A 19,715-nucleotide genomic window follows, 5' to 3' on the forward strand; every position below is an offset into this window, starting at 1 on the left:
TTTTGAGTCGTTGATGTATTTCATTTTTATGTAGCTTGTTATTTGCTTAGGTGGCATTTATGAGTCATTGTATTTTTATTTTATTTTATTTAGTTGCTTATGTGCTTTCTTTCCCGTTGTACCCCTCTTGTGGGAGTTATCGTATGTGAGCCCAAAGGGCGTTTGTGTCTTTTGTTTCGAGTCATGTTGTAGGAGGCTATTTAAAGCCCCATTTTATTCTATTATGGGATGAATGATTGCTTATGAAAATTCCTTCTTGTATGAGCATTGAGAGCTTGAGAGTTCTAATGGAGAGAGCTTCCTAGGAGAGGAAGAAGTTTGGCGCATTACCCACCAACCTAGATAAGTCGGGTTCGTGGCTTCCTCGTTTATCTCGTTCCCCTCTCTTCCCGTTGTTTCTCCCATATCTCCTCCCTCCTCATCTAGCCGCCGGATTTCCTCGCACCTGAATTTTCCCCTCCACAATTTCCCCATCCAACACCCTCGGCCACACCTCCACCTGAGCCCCCATACCGCCGGCCTTGGATTCCAAACCGCCGGCCTTGTCTTCCTTGCCGCCGACCACCTCCCTTTCCCCCCTTTTTTTTTTTATTTGTTTCCTATTTTAATTTAGTCTATTTTGGAATATATTTGACTTCAAATTTAAAATATTTGAAATTCAAAATACTTCCTAATATACTAATTCTATTTTAGGAAAGTCCATTAATGAGCTCCTATTTAAATTTTCATTAAGAGAGGATCAAATCAAAACTTTCCAATCTTACGAATTTAAATTAGGAAGCTTTTTTTTTTGAAACTCTCCTAAATTCCCTCCTCTCTCCCTTGATTGCCACCGGCCCTCTCTCTTGGCCTTTTAATGTTTTCAAATTGTTTCCTAAGCCAGAGACCATCTTTGGGAAATAATTTCAAATATTCCAACCACCCTCCTAGCCGAAATTTCCTCAGCCTTAATCTATTATTTTGTTTCCTAAATCCAGAACTTGCTTAAGGAAACAAATCCTCTCCCTAACTCCACCCGCCATCCTCTCAACCCGTCATCTGCTCTTCACGTTGCCTCCCTCCCTGTTTTCCCATTGCGTTTTCTTTTCTTTCTTGCCGCCTCCCTCCACCTTCCAACTTCTCCCCTCTCATGAAGCCCTATAGTGAAATCTTGGCTTAAACAATTCCCAAATAGTTCCACTCTCACATTTAGAAAATCGGAGAATTTTCTTCTCAGATTTTGGCTAGAAAATCTGAGAACGTTCTTAGATTTTGAAAGGACTTGGATTGCTTCTACAAGCATCCTATGGCGAGGACATCGTTCTTGGACCTTGGATATTCGTCATGAGTAGTTGTTATCGTGGAGGATCGCCACGTCTCCTTGAGCAAAGGTTTTTCCTTCTTACACTTGCATTCAAAGTCTTCTAAATCTAAGTTCTCGTTTGGTTAGATTGTATTCGCGAAAGCCTACTCCAAATGCTCTTGCTAAGCCTAGTGAATCATAGGAATTGAGTGCGCTTTCTATGCATCCTAGATCTCATTGTTAGATTAGGGATTACATTGAAAGCTACTATTCTGTGTTGTTATTATTTTCTTAATTATTCTTGAATGTTCAAAATTTGGCGCATGTAATTTAGCCTACGCAATTGATCCACTCATTTGTTCTAATTGTCGTTTGAAAATTGCTTGTAATTTTGTCCCTAAATTATTCTAATCTATTAGTTGTGCAATGCCTAAATGACTACATAATCATCGCACCTAATTGGTCCTGCATCAACTTTACATGTATGGACGACTACTGCCAAGAGAAGACTCCTTACATCTGCATTAGTCCTTCCTTTTGAGTAGTTTTATATGATTGATCTTGCTTTTTTTAAATTGTTTGGTCATTGATTCTCCACATGTAATTGAAACATTGTCAGGAGAGATGTGCATCATGTTCACTTTTTTATGAGTGAAATTGATTTTTGCTGAAATTTTATGTTCACTACTGTTTTTCTTATTCTGTTGAAATTTCAGAGTTTAGGTGAATCTTGAATTATCATTTGGATGAAAGAAATTTATTTGTTGCCCATACATTAAAAGCAATAAGTTCTTTGCTGAAGTGACAAGTTGGTAACCTACAAATTATAATTTTGTGAGTTGTCATATGAAATTTCATCCTATATTGTATTAGAAAGCTATACCCCTAACTATACTACACAAAATAAGTCAACCTTAGATTACATCATCATGCCAACTAAAATAAGCATAATAATAAGTTCAATTAAAAAAAATTAACAATATGAGTTTTAAGCAGAATCAAGTTATGGTTTTAAACAAATACAATGTAACTATCGGAAGGATCAAAATTACATGCCTACATTTGATGGGAGGCGTAACCTTAAGATATTTTCCAAATTAACGGATAAAAAAAATAAATCTTTAAAAACTCAGGTACCGTTTCAAAGAGTTGAGGGACCAATTTGGTCCCTCAAAAGAGTTGGGGACCACTTTGATCCCTCATAAGGAGTTGAGGGACTATTTTAGTCCTTTTCTCATGTTGCAAATGTAAACATGTGGAATTTAAGCAAGAAGATAAGATAATGGTGCACCTAAATCTCAAAAGGTTTCAACAAGAGCTTAAAATTTTTTATTACAAGAAATGTAGGTCCATATATAATTATGCAATTTATTGCACTAACACTTGCAAACTTAAAAATTCTTGAAAATACTCTTTCTAATGTATTTAATTTGAATGAATTTCATGAACTTGTAGCCAATCTCTTTAAATCTCCTCCCTAATTGAGAATTAGCATCTAACACCTTAATTGATGGATCTACTTGTCTGTTTCAAAAACTAACTTGTAGGCAAGAATAATGTCAACTACTAATGGTGGAAACCACGGGTTTCAAGTGCCATTAAGATGACAAACTTCTTCATTAATTAGCTTACAAGAGCACAACAATTTGCCCTAATTTGCATGGCAGATATCAAATTATTAATTCATCAGAGCAAGCTTTTTCCAAGCTAAGTGGAACGATGCAAATCTAAAATTCTATAATTTTTAGGAATGCAATTCATGCGTATTGATTTTTTTTTTATTTCTTATTTTATTTCAAGTGCAAAAACATGCCTTTAATATCAACTCTCATACAAACACACATGTTCTCTAATATTTTGAATCATCCGTTTGGCCTAACTCAATCTTGCATAGTTTCAAATCAACCCACAGAATTCCAATCAGTACCCATTGAGTCTTGAATCATCATGGAAAAGCAATCATTAATTATTCCTCACTTCAATTCCTTCACCATGTTGTTGATATCTCCTTCTGGCCACCACACAACCAATTGTTGTTCAATGTTCCTGCCTGCACTATTGTAGCTTTCTCGCCATCTTTGTCTCATTCCTCTTTTGCTATGTTACTATCACTGCCTTATGTAATTGGGCTATTTTCCATGCTATTCCCACTATTACCACCGAAGACCTACACTCATTCATGTTATCAGCACTTGCTTCCATTGCCTTATGTATTAATGCCATCATTACCCATAGTATTGTCACCTCCGTTATTCATTTAGTCACTTCACTACAACAACAACAACATCATCAAGCCTTTATCCACTACGTGGGGTCGGCTACCTGAATCATTTTTCTCCATTGTGTCTTATTGAGAATCCAATTCTAATTTAAATCTAATAAAAAAAGATCATTTCTAATATTTTTAACCAATTCTTTTTAAGGCTACCACTAACTTTCTTAATATAAGCAAACAACAAATATCAGCAAGTGCACCTAAAGAATTGTGCATGATGCCAAGAAAGCTGTTGTGACCAAAGTGCATATCCTAAACATAGAAAAAACATATGTATAACAAAATGATAATTCCTTTTTTCTTTTGTCCATTGTATAGATGAAACCATTAAAAGTGCCAACATGAGACATCCTTCCAATCAATGGGATATGCTATAAACATGATGCTGCTTTAAATATATAATAGTTAGTCCACCATTGCCAATTTTTCTACCAAATTGTGCACGCAAAAAGATGTCATACACATGTCATAAAGTAGATTATTATTATATTTAAAATCTTCTTTAGTTTCCAATTTAAGAAAGATTTGCAAATCAAAGGGACTAAATGTATCATAAGTGACATAAGAAGGTAAAATGTTGATAATGTAAATACAAAGGCCTAAGCTAGTAAAATAGCACCCACATACCGTCAAATTAAATATAGCCTCCAACCTATGAGCAATCAGCATTTAATGAGTAAGAAATAACCGTACTTATGTGACAATGAAATATGAATGTTCGAACTAATAAGAAACAATGCCATCCCTGAAGCGAGAAACACTATTGACAATAGGAAGAGAATAATTGATGCAAGGATAGCCAAGTATAAAATTCAAAAAGAAAAATTCAACAACAGTTTATTGAAACATTGCAACAGAACTATCAAAACAAGATTGCACCTAGATTAACTCACCTCGAAAAGAGATCTCAACTCTGAATCTTCGACATTACTGTTGATGTTTCGTACAAACAATGTTCTTGAAGGATGTTCTCCATAAGGGTGTTCCCCAGCAATTGTTCCAATGCCATTTGGAAGACTATACTGAAAATTTATATTCCCCAAGTAGTCATCAGCAATATTTGTCCTAGCCATGCCAACAACAACATTATCTATAGGATCAGCGTCCATCTCAATGCCACCTCCACTGCTAAACAGGTCACAATCTTCCCCTTGCTCTACATGGCCGAGCAATTCTGTTTGGTGTGAACTATTCATTATGCTATCAAAAAGTTCATCCTCGTCGGGTAAAAATTTTTCAATTCCTTGAATGCCACTATAATCCTTGAGCTCAATGTCTTTAACAAGCTCATCCAATTTAGATGAAACCTCATCCATAGAGCAAGCTCCCACTCCGGAATCCATAATGTTAACTGAATAAACTAATGACTAATTAAAACTCCTTAATTATGTAAAATTTCATGGAATGGAAAATAAACACTGAGGTTACTAAGGAAACCAACATACATCCTTCACATGGACGAGCTGGCAATGAGCATGAAAAGAGACTAGCATCATTTGATCCTTGATGTGAATCAAGCTTGGACATAAATCCCCATGGACTCTTTTCAAACTTCTGAGTAGTTTTCACTGATGAGGTGTTTAGATATCAGGCTTAGGATGAATCAGAAAAGAATGGCAAATTGATAAAAAGAATCCGATTCTATGTGAATATACCTGATGCCACCGAGTCTTGTGAAGGGTGCTCCATCACATTATCTGAAGGTAGCAAAAAAATTAGAATTAAGATTTCATATTGAACAGAAGAACTGATATTCCGCTATCTGCTCCGTTAAAAGAATGAAGAAATAAACAAAAAACAAAAGAAACCATAGATACAAGGCAAGGAAAATAAATCGAAAAAATAAATAGCTAAATTGCTCTATAAGCCCACACTGCACTTGTAATTGTCAGGACAAAAAGAAAAAAAAAGTTAAAAAGTTCATCATTCAGTGCTTCAAGATTTTTAATGTCAGAATAAAATTAAATAGGCAGTTGCAAGAAAAAAAGAGAGAAAACCAATATTGAGAAGAACATACACAAAACTGAGCACACGCAATACGCATGCATCAAGCACTTAAACTATGTGCTAGAAAAGAGTGTCATAATTATCATATGAATGACAATAGAAGTTAAAAAAACACTCCATCAAAACCAGAACAATTCCAATTATGGATAGAAAAATGCAAACAAAACACAATTTTCATTGACAAATCAAGAAAAAAAGGCCTGAATGGCATAAAACATATTAAAATGATTTCTTCTTGTTGATGTTAATAAATCATATTTGACATAGACAAATGCGGTGGAACCAACATGACTACTGAAAACTCAGGGGTAGAGGGATATAAAAAGTTCACAAGTTTGATATAATATGCATAATGATAATAAAATTTTTAAAAAAAAAAAAAGATGCAGGTCATTATATGAAGCATTATAAGGAGAGAAAGACATTACACCGCTAAAATTATCTTTCTGTTATTCCCACTAGTTTCCATTACAATTTTATGTCCTTTTCCAGTTACCTTAGTACATTCTAACTTTCTCATAGTATGAACTGATATAGTAAAAGGGTAATACAGGAATACATATAGCGAGGAAGAAGAAGGAAGAAGTTAAAGATGATAGAATTCAAATAGAATTATACATTCTTTCTACTGGTTATCTATGTTTTTCTTTTTCCATTTTCCAGTTAGCTCTTGTTGTTTGGTGCTACTACACCATAGTGATATCAAAGCCTCAACAAGGAGAAATGGCCCAAGGGAATCAGCAGACGGCTCTTGACAAATATCAGAGCTTAGAGGCGTTGTGGGCAGCACAATCAAACGTTGTCAAGCAGCTAGAAGGATTTTCATCAAAATTTCATTGGTTCGCTGTAGAAGTGAGACAAGAGTTACAGATGTTCCGAACAGGTGTCGTCATCAATCCAATGCATAGGCGACCTGCTCCAAGTCATCCCACCGTAATTCGACAGCTCAACTTCAGTGCTAGCGTGCCAATGAGACACCAAACATCAATACCAGATGTTTCTGACTCGAAGGTCCACTACTCCATTTCGAATGCTCTTATTCAGAGGATGTTGACCATGTCGTCCATGACACAGCCCTCGGACCACACGACCGATCGTACATAAACCAGAGTGAGTTTCGCATCAAACTCTACATTCCATATTTTGGTGGTAGATTACATATTGAAGATTACATCGATTGGGAGCAAGCAATAGAGGCCTTTTTTTTTTAATACAAGGAGATTGCACCAAAGAAGCAAGTGAAGTACGTGGCATACAAAGCTAAAGGCAGTGCTAGTGCTTGGTTGCAGCTGTTGCAAACTCGTAGACGTGAAGGAAGAGGAGCTGTTCGCAATTGGTATCGCATGAAATAGTTACTCCGAGGACATTTTTACCCACTAATTATGAGCAAATGCTCTATATGAAGTATCAACACTGTTCACAAGGGGGCCGCACAGTCAGTGAATGCACTAAGGAATTTTATAGGTTGAGTGCATGAAACAATCTTAATAAAACCAGCAATCAATTGGTAACTCGATATATTGGTGGGCTGAAAGAATAATTCAAGATAAACTAGAACTGAACTCTATTTGGTCATTATCACATGCTGTCAACTTTGCTCTCAAGGCTAAATTACAACTCAACAGACACTCTAGAAGCTACTCATCTCGACAACAATATCGAGAATTGGCGACTGAAGCTAAAACTCAATCAATTTCTGTAGGCAAGCATAATACAGCCAATAACCCACCTGGGCCAAGCAATGGCCCTCCAATTGAAGTGAAAGTACCTACCAAACAAAAGGCTCATGTCCAAGAGAATCCATAAGTCAAACCTTCCAATTTAAAGTGCTTCGTTGTTTCCAAACTGGGCATAAATCAAAATGAGTGCCCAAGTTGCCAACAATTGCATATTATTGAAAGTGAAGCCAAGGGCAACTTATCACAGCATGAGGAAACTGAAACAAAGGACATAATAGCTGATGAATGGGAAATTGTGATCTGTATCCTAGAAAACGTTCTCTTGGCACCTCGATAGACTTTCAATTCTCAACGAAATGCTATCTTTCACACTTGTTATATTGTCTATGGGAAAGCCTGTGATTTATTAATTGATAAAGGATGTACTGACAATGTAGTCTCTCAATCTCTTGTCCAAGCTCTGCAATTAAAAACCACTAAAACTACACAACCATATAAAATCAGTTGGATCAAGAGAGGCATAAGCATTTCGGTCTCTAAAATGGGTCGAGTTACATTTTCTATTGGCAATCATTACGTGTGATATCTTGTATGATGTAATTGATATTGATGTTTGTCATATCATCCTTGGTCGACCCAGGAAGTTCGACACAGGAGCTCTATATAATTTTCAATAGAATACCTATTATTTTGAATGGAAAGGTAACAAGCTGAGGTTACTATCTAATGCAAATAAGCTCTCAACAAAGGGACAAAAGAACAAGACAGCACTTCAACTTGTCTCAGGAATAGAGCTAGTAGGTGCAGGGCAGGACTTCAAAAAAAAAATTTGATTTGCTAGTCATGGAACGAACAGTGCCCAACTACTCCTTCAAACCACCGAAGCAGGTCCAAAACATATTGAATCAATACAAGGATATTGGTCCAGAAGAACTACCTTCCCAATTACCACCTCTTTGTGCTTTACAGCATCGCATTGACTTCACGTTGGGAGCATATCTAACCAATTTACAAAATTAAAAACTAAGCCCAAAAGGACATGGTATTTTACAGGAATTAATGGATGAATTATTACAGAAAAAGTTAATCCAACAAAGTTTGAGCCCGTGTGTTATACCTGCCTTATTGGCTCCAAATAAGGATGGGAAGCGTCGCATGTGTATCAGCAGTAGAGCCATAAATAAAATCACAATCAAATATTATTTCCCCGTACCACAAATTGAGGATCTGTTAGATAAACAGATTGGTCAAGTTGCCTTCTCCAAGTTGGATCTGCATAGCAGATATCATCAAATTCGCATTAGGCATGATGCTCAATGGAAAATTGCATACAAAATCATCAAGGGTTTTATGAGTGGAAGGCGCTGTCTTTTAGACTTTGCAACATACCCTTAACTTTCAAGTGGCTCATGAACGAGGTGTTCAAACTTTTTCTAGAAAAATCTTGTGTCGTCACATTCTACATCTGGCAAAAAATTTTAAGATATTTCGGACTCATAAATTATATATACACCTTGCTAAGTGTGAGTTTACTGTAACTAATATCTATTTTTTGGGTTTCATTATCTATGTCAAAGATGTGCAAGTTGACCCGAAGAAGGTTTCTACTAATATGGAATGGCTCATGCCTAGCTCTCTTTCTGACGTTCGGAGTTTTCATGGCCTTGCAAACTTTTATAGATGATTTATTCGGGAATTTAGCGTCTTAATGGCACTTTTAACTGATTGCTTGAAATCCAAAACCCTTGAGTGGTCTACAGAGAAGCAGAGAAGTTTTGAAACAATCAAACTTGCCTTAAGTTCATCTCCAGTCCTTGCTTTCCCTACTTTTCAGAAACAATTTCAAGTTTAAACCGATGCATCTGCCATTGGAATTGGAGTGGCTTTATCTAAGCAAGACCGTCCTATGGAATATTTCAACGAGAAGTTAAGTCTGCCCCATCATAAATGGATCGTCTATGAGCAAGAATTATACGCCATTGTTTGTGCATTGAAACATTGGGAGCACTTCCTGTTGCACCAAGATTTTGCCTTGTCTAGTGATCATTATGCATTTCAGTTTATAAACAATCAGAAAAACATTAATAGAATGCATGCAAGAGGAATCCTCTATTTGCATAAATTCACTTTTGTTTTGCAACTAGGGGTGTCAATTTTTGACACGACACGAAACACGACCCGAACCCGACCCGAAAAAATCCGGGTTCGGGTCAACCCAAACCCGAAACGGGTCGGGTTCGGGTTGAAGAAATCAACCCGTTTTAAAAATCGGGTCGGGTTCGGGTTGACACAGAAATACGAAATTGACACGAAAACTCATATTTGACCCGAAAATCCGAGTTTGACCCGATTTTGACCCGAAAAACGAAGATTGACCCAATGTTTTACCCGAAAACTAGCAATTCCGGGTCATTCGTGTCGGGTCGGGTTCGGGTCCGGAAACCTGACCCGTTTTTAAAAACGGGTCAGGTTCGGGTTGACCCGAACAGTGCCGGGTCAGTTTCGGGTTCGACCCGAACCCGACCCGTTGACCCGAATTGACACCCCTATTTGCAACATAATTCAGGTTCGCAAAATCAAGTCGCCAACATGCTAAGTCGAATACCTACCTTACTAGTTCAGCTGCAAACTGAAATAACAGGACTTGAATGCCCTAAGGAGCCCTATTCATCCAACAAGAACTTCTCTGAAATATGGAAAAACTGTTTGGCAGCAAAGCCTGCAGCTGACTATTCCATTCGTCATGGTTTTTTTTTCAAGGGCAATGCTTTGTGTGTTGTAAAATCCTCTTCGAGACAGCAATTGGTAAAAGCAACACATGATGGGAGTCATGCAGCTCACTTGGGCCATGATGAAATTCTCTTAAAGCTGAAAGAACATTTTTCTGGCCTTTTCTCCAGCGGGATGTTGCTCGTTATATTGAACAGTGTTCAATATGCCAGGAATTCAAAGGTAATAATCAAAACATCGGGCTCTATACACCACTACCAACGTCGAATTCTATGTGGGAAGATTTAACCTGGGACTTTGTATTTGGCTTACCTATAACAAAAAAAGGAGATGATTCTATTATGATTGTAGTAGACAATTTTCTAAAATGGCTCATTTTATTGCTTTCAAAAAAAACATTTGATGTTCTTCATGTTGCTCGTCTGTTCTTTCATGAGATTGTTTGCCTTCATATGGTACCTCACAGCCTCAACTCCGATCATGACATCAAATTTATCAGCCACTTTTGGCAAGAATTGGAAGAGTTTTTACACATATATTAACTTAAGATCCGCTTATCACCCTCAAGCTGATGAACAAACGGAGGTAGTACATCATACCCTTCGGAACATGTTGCGTTGTTAAGAGCAAAATCATCTTGAAACTTGGGATAATGTACTTAGTAAAGCAGAATTTGCATGTAATTCTATGACTAATCGGTCCACAGGAAGATTCCAATTCAGTATTGTCTAAACTAGACCGCCCAACCATACACTAGATGTTGCAATTTTACCTAAGTGTAAAAATACACCTGCTGCCCACTTTTCCAATCAACAACAATCCATACTATATGAGGTTAGACGCAAACTTATTGCTTCCAATGAGCAGTACAAATTGGATGCTAATCATCATAGGCGACACAAATTTTTTCCCCCGCCGATCTGGTCATGATAAGACTCCGCAAAGAAAGATTCCCACAGGGCACATATTCCAAATTATGTCCTTGCAAAATTGGTCATGTTCCAATTCTCCGGCGCATAAATGATAATGCCTATGTCATGGAGCTCCCACCTCATATTAACACACCTTCAGCCTTTAAAATTCTAATATTTATGCTAATCACCCCCCCCCCCACCGCAAATGAACTTTTTGGCCCCACTGGTTCAATTCGCAACAGCTCTTCTGATGCATGGGAGGACTAATGTGGAGCATTTTAAAGAGAGAAAGGCATTCTACCTCTAATATTATCTTTCTGACATTCCCACTAGTTTATATTACAACTTAATGTCATTTTCTGGTTATCTTAGTACATTCTAACTTCCGCATTGTATGAACTGATATAGTGATAGGGTAATACAGGAATACATATAGCGAGGAAGACGAAGGAAGAAGATGATGATGATAACTTCTATTACAATTATGCATACTTTCTACCGGCTATCTCTTTTTTTCCTTTTTTTTCCATTTTCCTGTTAGCTGCTGCTGTTTGGTACTACTACGCCAAAAAAACTTCATGAAAGTTGTTACCGGTGGAGGTACAAGTGCATAAACAACCGAGTAGACAAGGCTGTGTATCTAACCGGGATGAAAGATGAAAATAGAGATTTATGCCCATTATAGCTGTGACAACAGAATCAAAGGATGCAAATGAAAATGAAAAAAGATAATCCTTGAAAGCAACTAAAATTACTTACAAGAAATCCACGCAACGGATAATAAACTATCCCAAAAACATCACATCTTCCGTTTCAAATTGCCAACAGAACATGCTCCTAAAGACTCTGTATTCACAGGCTAAAGCAAAATCCTCTAGAAGATAATAAATCAGTCGCACGGTTTATTTGGCAATAACATCAATTTCATATCTTCGTAGAGCCACAAAAAACACGAAATAGAAGTCAAGAAAATAATAGATATGATATATCTATTCACAGAAACTGGTACGGTAACCAGCTGCCGGGAAATAAGTAGAACACATCGATTCCATCATCCCAGTCACCAAAACGGTAAACAAGCCGGCCGGCCGTCCATCGATTCCACGCAAGACGACTTCTTTGCAAAAAAGATAAAATGAAAACATTAATCCCAAAAACGCCCTGAAAATAAACAACTCATCCAACTGCTGTGCACCATTTTCCAGGGTTAGAAAAATTAATATCACCGTTCACTAGGCGAGCACTCTGACGAAGGAATTGATATCTAAAGGAACTAGACGTCAAAATACAAATTGAAAACAATCACTCCCATAACGCAGTGTCACGCAGCATCAATCAAGAAAAAGATTCCACTATCGAGCAGACAAAAACAAGAGAAAAATAATCTGACATCGCCACGAGACCTAATCAACACTCACCTGTTACAGAACAATCAATCGACAACAATTAACACCTTCAAAAGATGAGGAAAATCCACGGAATCAGCAAAAAGAAATCAACAATATCTTTCCAAATAAGAATCTACACGGAAATACTGCAATTGAGAGGAATATCGAAGTATACAGCTGCTCTTCCTTCCTCTTCCTTGGAACTTGAGAATTGCTGCTCTCTTCTTCTCTTTTCCGTGAAGGTGTAAAGAAAGGGAAAGGGAATATATGATTGGAGGAGAGCGAAAAGAAAAGAGGTAAAAAAGAGCGAGAAAACGAAAGCACGAGTCAGGAAGGGAAGAACGGACGTGTCTGCTTTGTCTTCCGCCGTATTTAAAACAATTTTGCGTCCGGATAACACTGCAGGCCCCACCTCCTTTAATTAATATAATTAGTAATTAAAAAGTAAATAAATTGCTCTGTTTTCCAATAAGGGGCGATATGGTCGGTAAGTTTTGGATGGAAAAGTGAGTCAAATGTATATATTTTGAGAAATTAGCCAATTTTGATGTAACCGAATTACATATAAAATATTTTATTTATGAACTTGAAAATTAATATATAATTTATTTATTTTACTCATGTTTTATCATCAAAAAATTATCTTGATCGGGCACGAATCTCAAGGCAAAAATCAAGTTATAAACTTCAAAAATTAAATATGGGATCATCTGAACTTTGATTTTAGTAAACTTACAATCGAACTGATCACCTCGGAATTATGAACCCAACAACACCAAATTCAGCTTGATTTGAGCCCAAATGAGTCTGATTCGAAGACCCAAAGCGCTTTTGGAATGTCCAACCCATAATTTGGATTACCAAACGATTTCCAAACTTGACATGCTTATAGTCGAATCTAGCGGATCAACGAGACGAATCCAACAAGCCCAAGATCGTTGAATTCTGATATCATTAAGACATTCAAATATCTGACAAATGATCCACGATTAAGTGATTCAATATCGACCGTCCATAAAAATCACTCCAAATTTGCCCTTGATCCTCCTTCTATTTACAGGTCATGTCATCCTAAAAAAATTATAAATATCCCCTCATTTCTCTTGAGAGGGAACCCAAGCAAGAAGAAGAAGAAGAAGAAGAAGAGGGGGAGGATAAGAGAAGAATAGGATGGAAGAAACTCCTCCTCGACCACCGTTGGAGTTCCGTCCCACTTCCAAGTGACGCCGAAATTCCACCCGACCTCCGAGTGACGTCAGAATTCCGCCCAACCTCCAAGTGACGCCGGAATTCAGCCCGACCTCTAAGTGACGTCGGAGTTTCACCCGAACTCCAAGTGACGCATGAGTTTTGTCCAACCTTCAAGTGATGCTGAAGTTCTATCTGAACTCCAAGTGACGTCGAAATTCCGCCCAACCTCCAAGTGACACCGAAATTCCTCCCGACCTCCAAGTGACGTCGGAGTTTCACCTGAACTCCAAGTGATGATGGAGTTATGCTCGAATATCATCTAACTCCGGAGTTCTCCTCGGCCGCCAATTGATGTCGGACTTCTACCTGACGTCGAACCTCCGCTCGTCGCTAAGTTTTTACCCGATGCCGGACTTTTGCCTGTTGTCAGACTTTTACCAAACATCTATCTAATATTGGATTTATGTTCATTGTTGGATTTCTACCTGATGCAGTCCTTCCGACTTCCGTCGCCCGCCGACTACAGTCCCTCTAACTTACGTTGCCCACCAACTACAATCCTTCTGACCTCTATCGCCCACCAACTATGGTCCCTCTGACTTACGTTGCCCACCGACTACAGTCCTTCTGACCTTCGTCGCCTGTCGACTACGGTCTCTCTAACTTACGTCGCCCACCGAGTACAGTCCTTCTGACCTCCGCGCCCGTCGACTACGGTCCTTTCGATTTACGTCGCCCATCGACTATAATCTTTCAGATTAAACAAACACATCAGCAGTGATTCTTTTTATTCTCATCATTTAATGTACTCTATAAGATGTACATTAAGCTAAGGCATTTTCCCAAGGAAGGCCTCATTTGTAATCAACTGCAAATATTAGTGGATTCATTTAAACACCGACTAGGTCATGTGGTTTTTCCCCCTTTTTAGGGGTTTTCTATGTAAAAATATTTGTCTCATAAATGATACACCCTCTCTCATATATAATTGCATGCCTAATTTTCGTACAACGCTAAGTTGTTAAATATTATATTTCTCTATCGCCGTGAATACTCCAGGACGCAACAGTTTGGCGACGTCTGTGGGAATGTTGTTCCTCACTAGGGGAAACTATTGCTCCAATCTCAAACGTTCGCTCGTATCAACATCCTATTATTAGCCATTGGTGTATCAATTTCATAAGAATTAGATGCGGACAGTGGGGCAAATTTGACTCCAACCGCAGTTAAAAAGATCCTCCAAAATCTAGATGATATTTCAGAAAAATCCCAGCAAATGCAAGGATACTTCCAATCAATTATAAGCTTTACACAATTCCTTTCTAGACTTCTACTCTTTGGGTAAGGTCTTAATCTCGACCTCAAAAAGACATTAATGGTCTAAAGATATATCATTATTCACCTTTGATTTGGAATACACGTGTCGTTCGCCCCTCCCAAACAAGGCAAAATCAATTCCATGGGGAATTTGATTTGATATCTTCCACACATGTTAACATTATCGAGCAGTACTCTAACATACAATATTTGATAGGTCTTACATCATTGGTGGATTCTTCCATCCTCTTCCACACAAATTAACATCATCGAGCAGGGTCCTGACATACAATCTCGAATATGTCTTACATTTTTGGTGGATTCTATCAACCTCTTCCACACAGGTTAATATCATCGAGTAGTGCTCTAACATACAACCTCGGATATGTCTTACATCATTGGTGGATTATCCTGACATCTTCCACATAGGTTAACATCATCGAGCATGGCTCTAACATACAATATTGGATAGGTCTTACATCCTTGGTGGATTATCTCGACCTCTTCCACACAGGTTACCGTCGTCGAGCAAAGGCTCTGACATACAATCTTGGATAGGTCTTACATGCTTGATGGATTCTCTCGATCTCTTCTATAGAGATCGAGTAGTACTCTAAGTGAACAACATTCTCTCTATAAAGATTTCATGAAAGCAAGTGGTTGATAAAATCACCACTCATATGAAGATTTTTAAGAGACTAAAAAGCCTTAAAAATGTATATTATGCAATATATCAAAGCATGACTCAAAGATGCATAAACAATTTAGCTTGCTCTAAATGACAAGTTCTCAACTTCATATACAATATCATTAGAGTTATATTGCAAAAATTATACAAGAAGTTCATTTCTGCAAGAATCTAAAATTAAAAAAATACATTAGCATCAACCGTACAAGTTACAATCATCAAGCAACTTCAAAATAGTCAAATATCCTTAGTGGATTTTAAGTGACTTATTCTCTACTGCACATCAATGCATTTCCTATAACTTCTTTTTCAAAGAAATATTACAATTTCATCCTCATCAGGCCTCCACTCAGTAAGCAGTATTAGTGTGCTGTCAAAATGATTGTATAACACACTGCTTTAACCCCCTTGAATCAATGATATCTGATGTTGTCACACTTCAGTATAGATGCATATTGCCTTAGCAAAATGTCACTGGACACCCGCCATCATCTTCTCTTCATCTGATGTTTGTCGGTGGTCCTTTGCTTCATATCAACCATCATCGGCTTCTCGCTAGAATACTGCTAGTAGCACATCCTCCAACTCTCTTCTTCAACTCCCCACTCGACCGTTGACTGCCAATGAACTTCTACTCGATCATCCATCATTGATGAAATTCTGCTTAAACATCATCAAAATTCTCCTCCCATCGTTGAACTTATACACGTCACGAGACTTTTGTCAGAATTCTACCTAATACTGAATTTCCTCCCGTCGCTAGACTTTTGTCTATTATGAGACTTTCATCAAACTTCCAACAATATGCAGAATTTTCCAGATGCTGAATTTCCTCTCGTCGCTGGACTTTTGTCCATCAAGGGACTTTCATCAAACTTCCAACAGTATGCTGACAATCATTAGTTTTCCCCTTACCGTAAGATCTCTCGAAGGAGACTCCTCCTTAGTGAGCGGTCCTAGACTTGAACAGGAATCAGGGAACACCTCAACCTGAGGGAGAAAAGAAAAAAAAAAAAAAGAGGAAGAAAAATTTTTTCTACACAAAAGAGGGGCACTGAAGCTTGATAGGAGAATATCGTCTATCTACGACAGTGGAATGCCTCTAGAGTAAGAAGAAATTGGGAGAGAAAGAAAGTCGAAAGGCTGAAAAATTCTAACTTCTACACAAGAAGAGAGCACCGATTTTGCATAAGAAAAGTCACCTACGAAAAATATTGAAATGCCTCCATTGTTTGAAAGTTAGAACGAGGGATGAGAAAAAAAAACAAACGACTCCAAAAAGTCTAACTTCAACATAAGGAGAGGGACACTGATTTTGCGTAGGGAAAGTCACCTAAGAAAAATATTGGAATGTCTCCACTGTTAGAAAGTTAGAACGAGTGAGGAGAAAAAAAAAACAACTCCAAAAAGTTCAACTTCTACACAAAGGAGAGAGGCACTGATTTTGCATAGAGAAAGTCACCTACAAAAAAAAGTAGAGAATCCTCAACTATAAGAAAGTTAGAGAAAGAAAGAAGGGGGAAAGGAGAAAATTTTGCCATAGCCCAAGGGGGGTATTTATAGGAAATTTTTTAAAGAAAAGAAGCTTTCGAAATTTCCCAGAATCTATTTAGAATTAAAAAAAAAAATCGGCGGGCCCCAAAAAAAAATTGATAGGGGCAGCTCCTTATATAAAAAAAAATAAAATGGTGCACGGTTAAAATATATATATATGTAAAATCGCCCCCCTGAAGGGGGCGCTTCACATGTGAAACTTTGTTAGGGATGTTAAGCCCTATAGAACTGGCCCAAGCTAACCAAGAGGAGGGGGGGTGAATTGGTATTTTAAAATTTATTTTCAACAAAAGCAATAAGATCACAAATCAAAACCAAATCACACCACAAGATAAAAACAACGCGGAAATTTGAAGTGCGAAAGCAAGAAAACAATAACATAGAAAGTTATAGTGGTTCGGTCAACTTGACCTACGTCCACTCCTTGGAGGCACCCTCCAAGTATTGCACTACAAAATATGTCTCTCCTTTAGCCCCCACGGCTAGGCGGAGAAGCCCTCACAAAGAAGTCCTTTTTGCCACCCTAGAAAGGCAGAGAACCTATCTCCTTTTGATTCCTCCTGAAGCTGTCAGAGAACCACAATCTAGTGCTGAAAATCTTACCTCTACCGACCCTTCCACAGACAAGAAACTCTAAACGAAGAAGAAGCAGACCGATCCTTGAAGCACCCTTGTGAATCCCCTCACAAGCCCCCCTCCCAAGATCCTCTCTCTCTTCCTCTCTCTCTTTCTCTCATCAAGGCCTTCTCAGGTCAAGGTAGCAACAAAAGATTGTTCAAAATATTGAACAAGAGCTCTTAAATAGAAGAGCTTCAAAGGAGCTCATTAATTACAAGTTGCCGACAATATCGTCCAGGCCGATATGGACATCGTCCTAGCCGATCAGTACAAATCTCAGAAGACCGGCCAGAGCATCGCCCTGAATGCAAACTGGATGATTTAAAATTGGCTTGATCATCCAGGCCGATCTCACGATCGTCGCGGCCGACCAGTTCAAATCAGAGGAAAATCATCCAAAGCATCGCCCTGAATTTGAGCTGGCCAATATGTATCGTCCAGAAGTAACTAAAGTTTTTGAATAGATCGTCCTGGCCGATCCTGCGATCGTCCAGGACAATATGATCGTATCAATCATCCTTAATTACTCCCTTGATTTCCTGATCAATTAAGACATAATTTGTGATATCGTCCAGGCCGATCAATGATCGTCCTAGCCGATTATTAAAAAATACATAATACCTTAATTGTCTATGGCGGCAACTTCTTTCTGTTTTGAGCTTATCGTCCTGGCCGATACACGTATTGTCCAGGATGATCTGTTAATGACGGCTGCCTTAATTAAGAATCCTTGTTTAGATTTCTGTTTTAAGTCCGATCGTCCAGGACGATGTAAATATCGTCCTGACCGATATGAGTAAAAACAGAAATTCTAAGTCTCTCAAGTGTGTGTGTAGGGTTACATAGCATCAGTCTCTTTGATCATTACAAATATACTCAATAAGAAAAAAAACAAAGTACAGACTGACTCAACCATAAACCCACGCTATCTTGAACTGGCTTCATTTGTTCGTTCGATCTTCGATTCCTGAAAAGTTAGAAGTAACACGCAGTCCAAGAGAATCAATAGTGTTTGTCAATCATCAAAACATAAGTCATGAAAATAGATTATCAACAATCTCCCCTTTTTGATGATGGCAAAACACTATGAAGACAGTTAGTAGTAAAATTTTGAGATCGACAAGTGTAAAAACATCATAAACTTCTCCCCCTTTTGACATATCAAAAAGGAGGAGGGAACAAAAAAAGCAATAGCAAAACAAATTTTTTTTTGAAACCAATGCATGAAAATGATGTAGTATTCTATGTGATTGATTTAAAAACTTGTGGGTTATTGAGTTAACAATCTCAACAAGCCAAAGAGTTGTAGAATATCCTGTCATGGTTACCCTTAGCTCAGATATTTTCTTAGGGTAGAATCGTCTTTTGAAATCAATGACCTAACTCAAAGAATTAATTGGATATGAGAAAAAGAATCCATCTATCACTTGGTTTAAGAAAAAATATCTTTATAAAATAATGGACCAAAGTAAATCTGTCACGATCGCGAAACAATCGAAATCAAGCCTTTGAGAATCAAAACTTCTAAGTTCTAAAAGATTTAAAAAGAGAGAATAACTTGCATTTGAGTGAGCTCATTTTATGCCTCTTATCAATTGAGTGGCGCTTGGCGTATCTTTTTATAGATTTTCAATTTTGGCGTCTTTGTGCTTCTTTTGTTGGCATCATTGGCCAAAAATTTTTTATTTTTGTAAACTACATTCTTTTTTATAACCTCTTAAAAAATAATCCTTAGTTGTGAGTATATCTTCTTAGATATTAAAGAATATGATTTCTCTCTCAAACATAAGGAAGAATTATCACAAGCAGAATCAATAATCAAAGACAAGAGTAATGAGGGGTCTTGATGTGACAAAAAAACTTTAAACATTATAAATACAAGATAGATTTACTTAAACAAGCTTAAGAAAGATTCTTAATTTCATACACAATCTTTAATTTGAAATAGATTTTTGATTAGAAAAGAAAACTATGCCACTAAAATAGGTTAGAGAAAGAGACACAATCACAAAATATTCCTACCATCTAAAAGATTGAGTAAATAAAAACATATTGACTACAAATTTCCAAAG

General features: G+C 37.6%; 1 protein-coding gene across 6 annotated transcripts in view; it reads right to left on the reverse strand.

Moving 5' to 3' along the window:
* Window positions 1-12,612, reverse strand: part of LOC110098705 (protein MEI2-like 2) — a 37,316-nt gene extending 24,704 nt beyond the window's left edge. The window contains exons 1-6 of one of the 6 annotated variants that reach the window (XM_028692773.1): window positions 12,306-12,612; window positions 8,361-8,515; window positions 8,181-8,242; window positions 5,213-5,254; window positions 5,003-5,125; window positions 4,451-4,917 (exon numbers count right to left, since the gene is read on the reverse strand). In XM_028692773.1, the coding sequence (XP_028548606.1) occupies window positions 4,451-4,917; window positions 5,003-5,125; window positions 5,213-5,254; window positions 8,181-8,220 (672 nt within the window). In that variant the 5' untranslated portion in view covers window positions 8,221-8,242; window positions 8,361-8,515; window positions 12,306-12,612. The remainder of the gene's footprint in view (window positions 1-4,450; window positions 4,918-5,002; window positions 5,126-5,212; window positions 5,255-8,180; window positions 8,243-8,360; window positions 8,516-12,305) is intronic. The other 5 variants (XM_028692772.1, XM_028692770.1, XM_028692771.1 and 2 more) reach the window with 5 other exon arrangements.
* Window positions 12,613-19,715: the final 7,103 nt, after the last annotated feature.

The sequence above is a fragment of the Dendrobium catenatum genome, unplaced genomic scaffold (genome assembly GCF_001605985.2).
Source record: "Dendrobium catenatum unplaced genomic scaffold, ASM160598v2 original_scaffold_274930, whole genome shotgun sequence".
In the NCBI taxonomy this organism is placed as follows: domain Eukaryota; kingdom Viridiplantae; phylum Streptophyta; class Magnoliopsida; order Asparagales; family Orchidaceae; genus Dendrobium; species Dendrobium catenatum.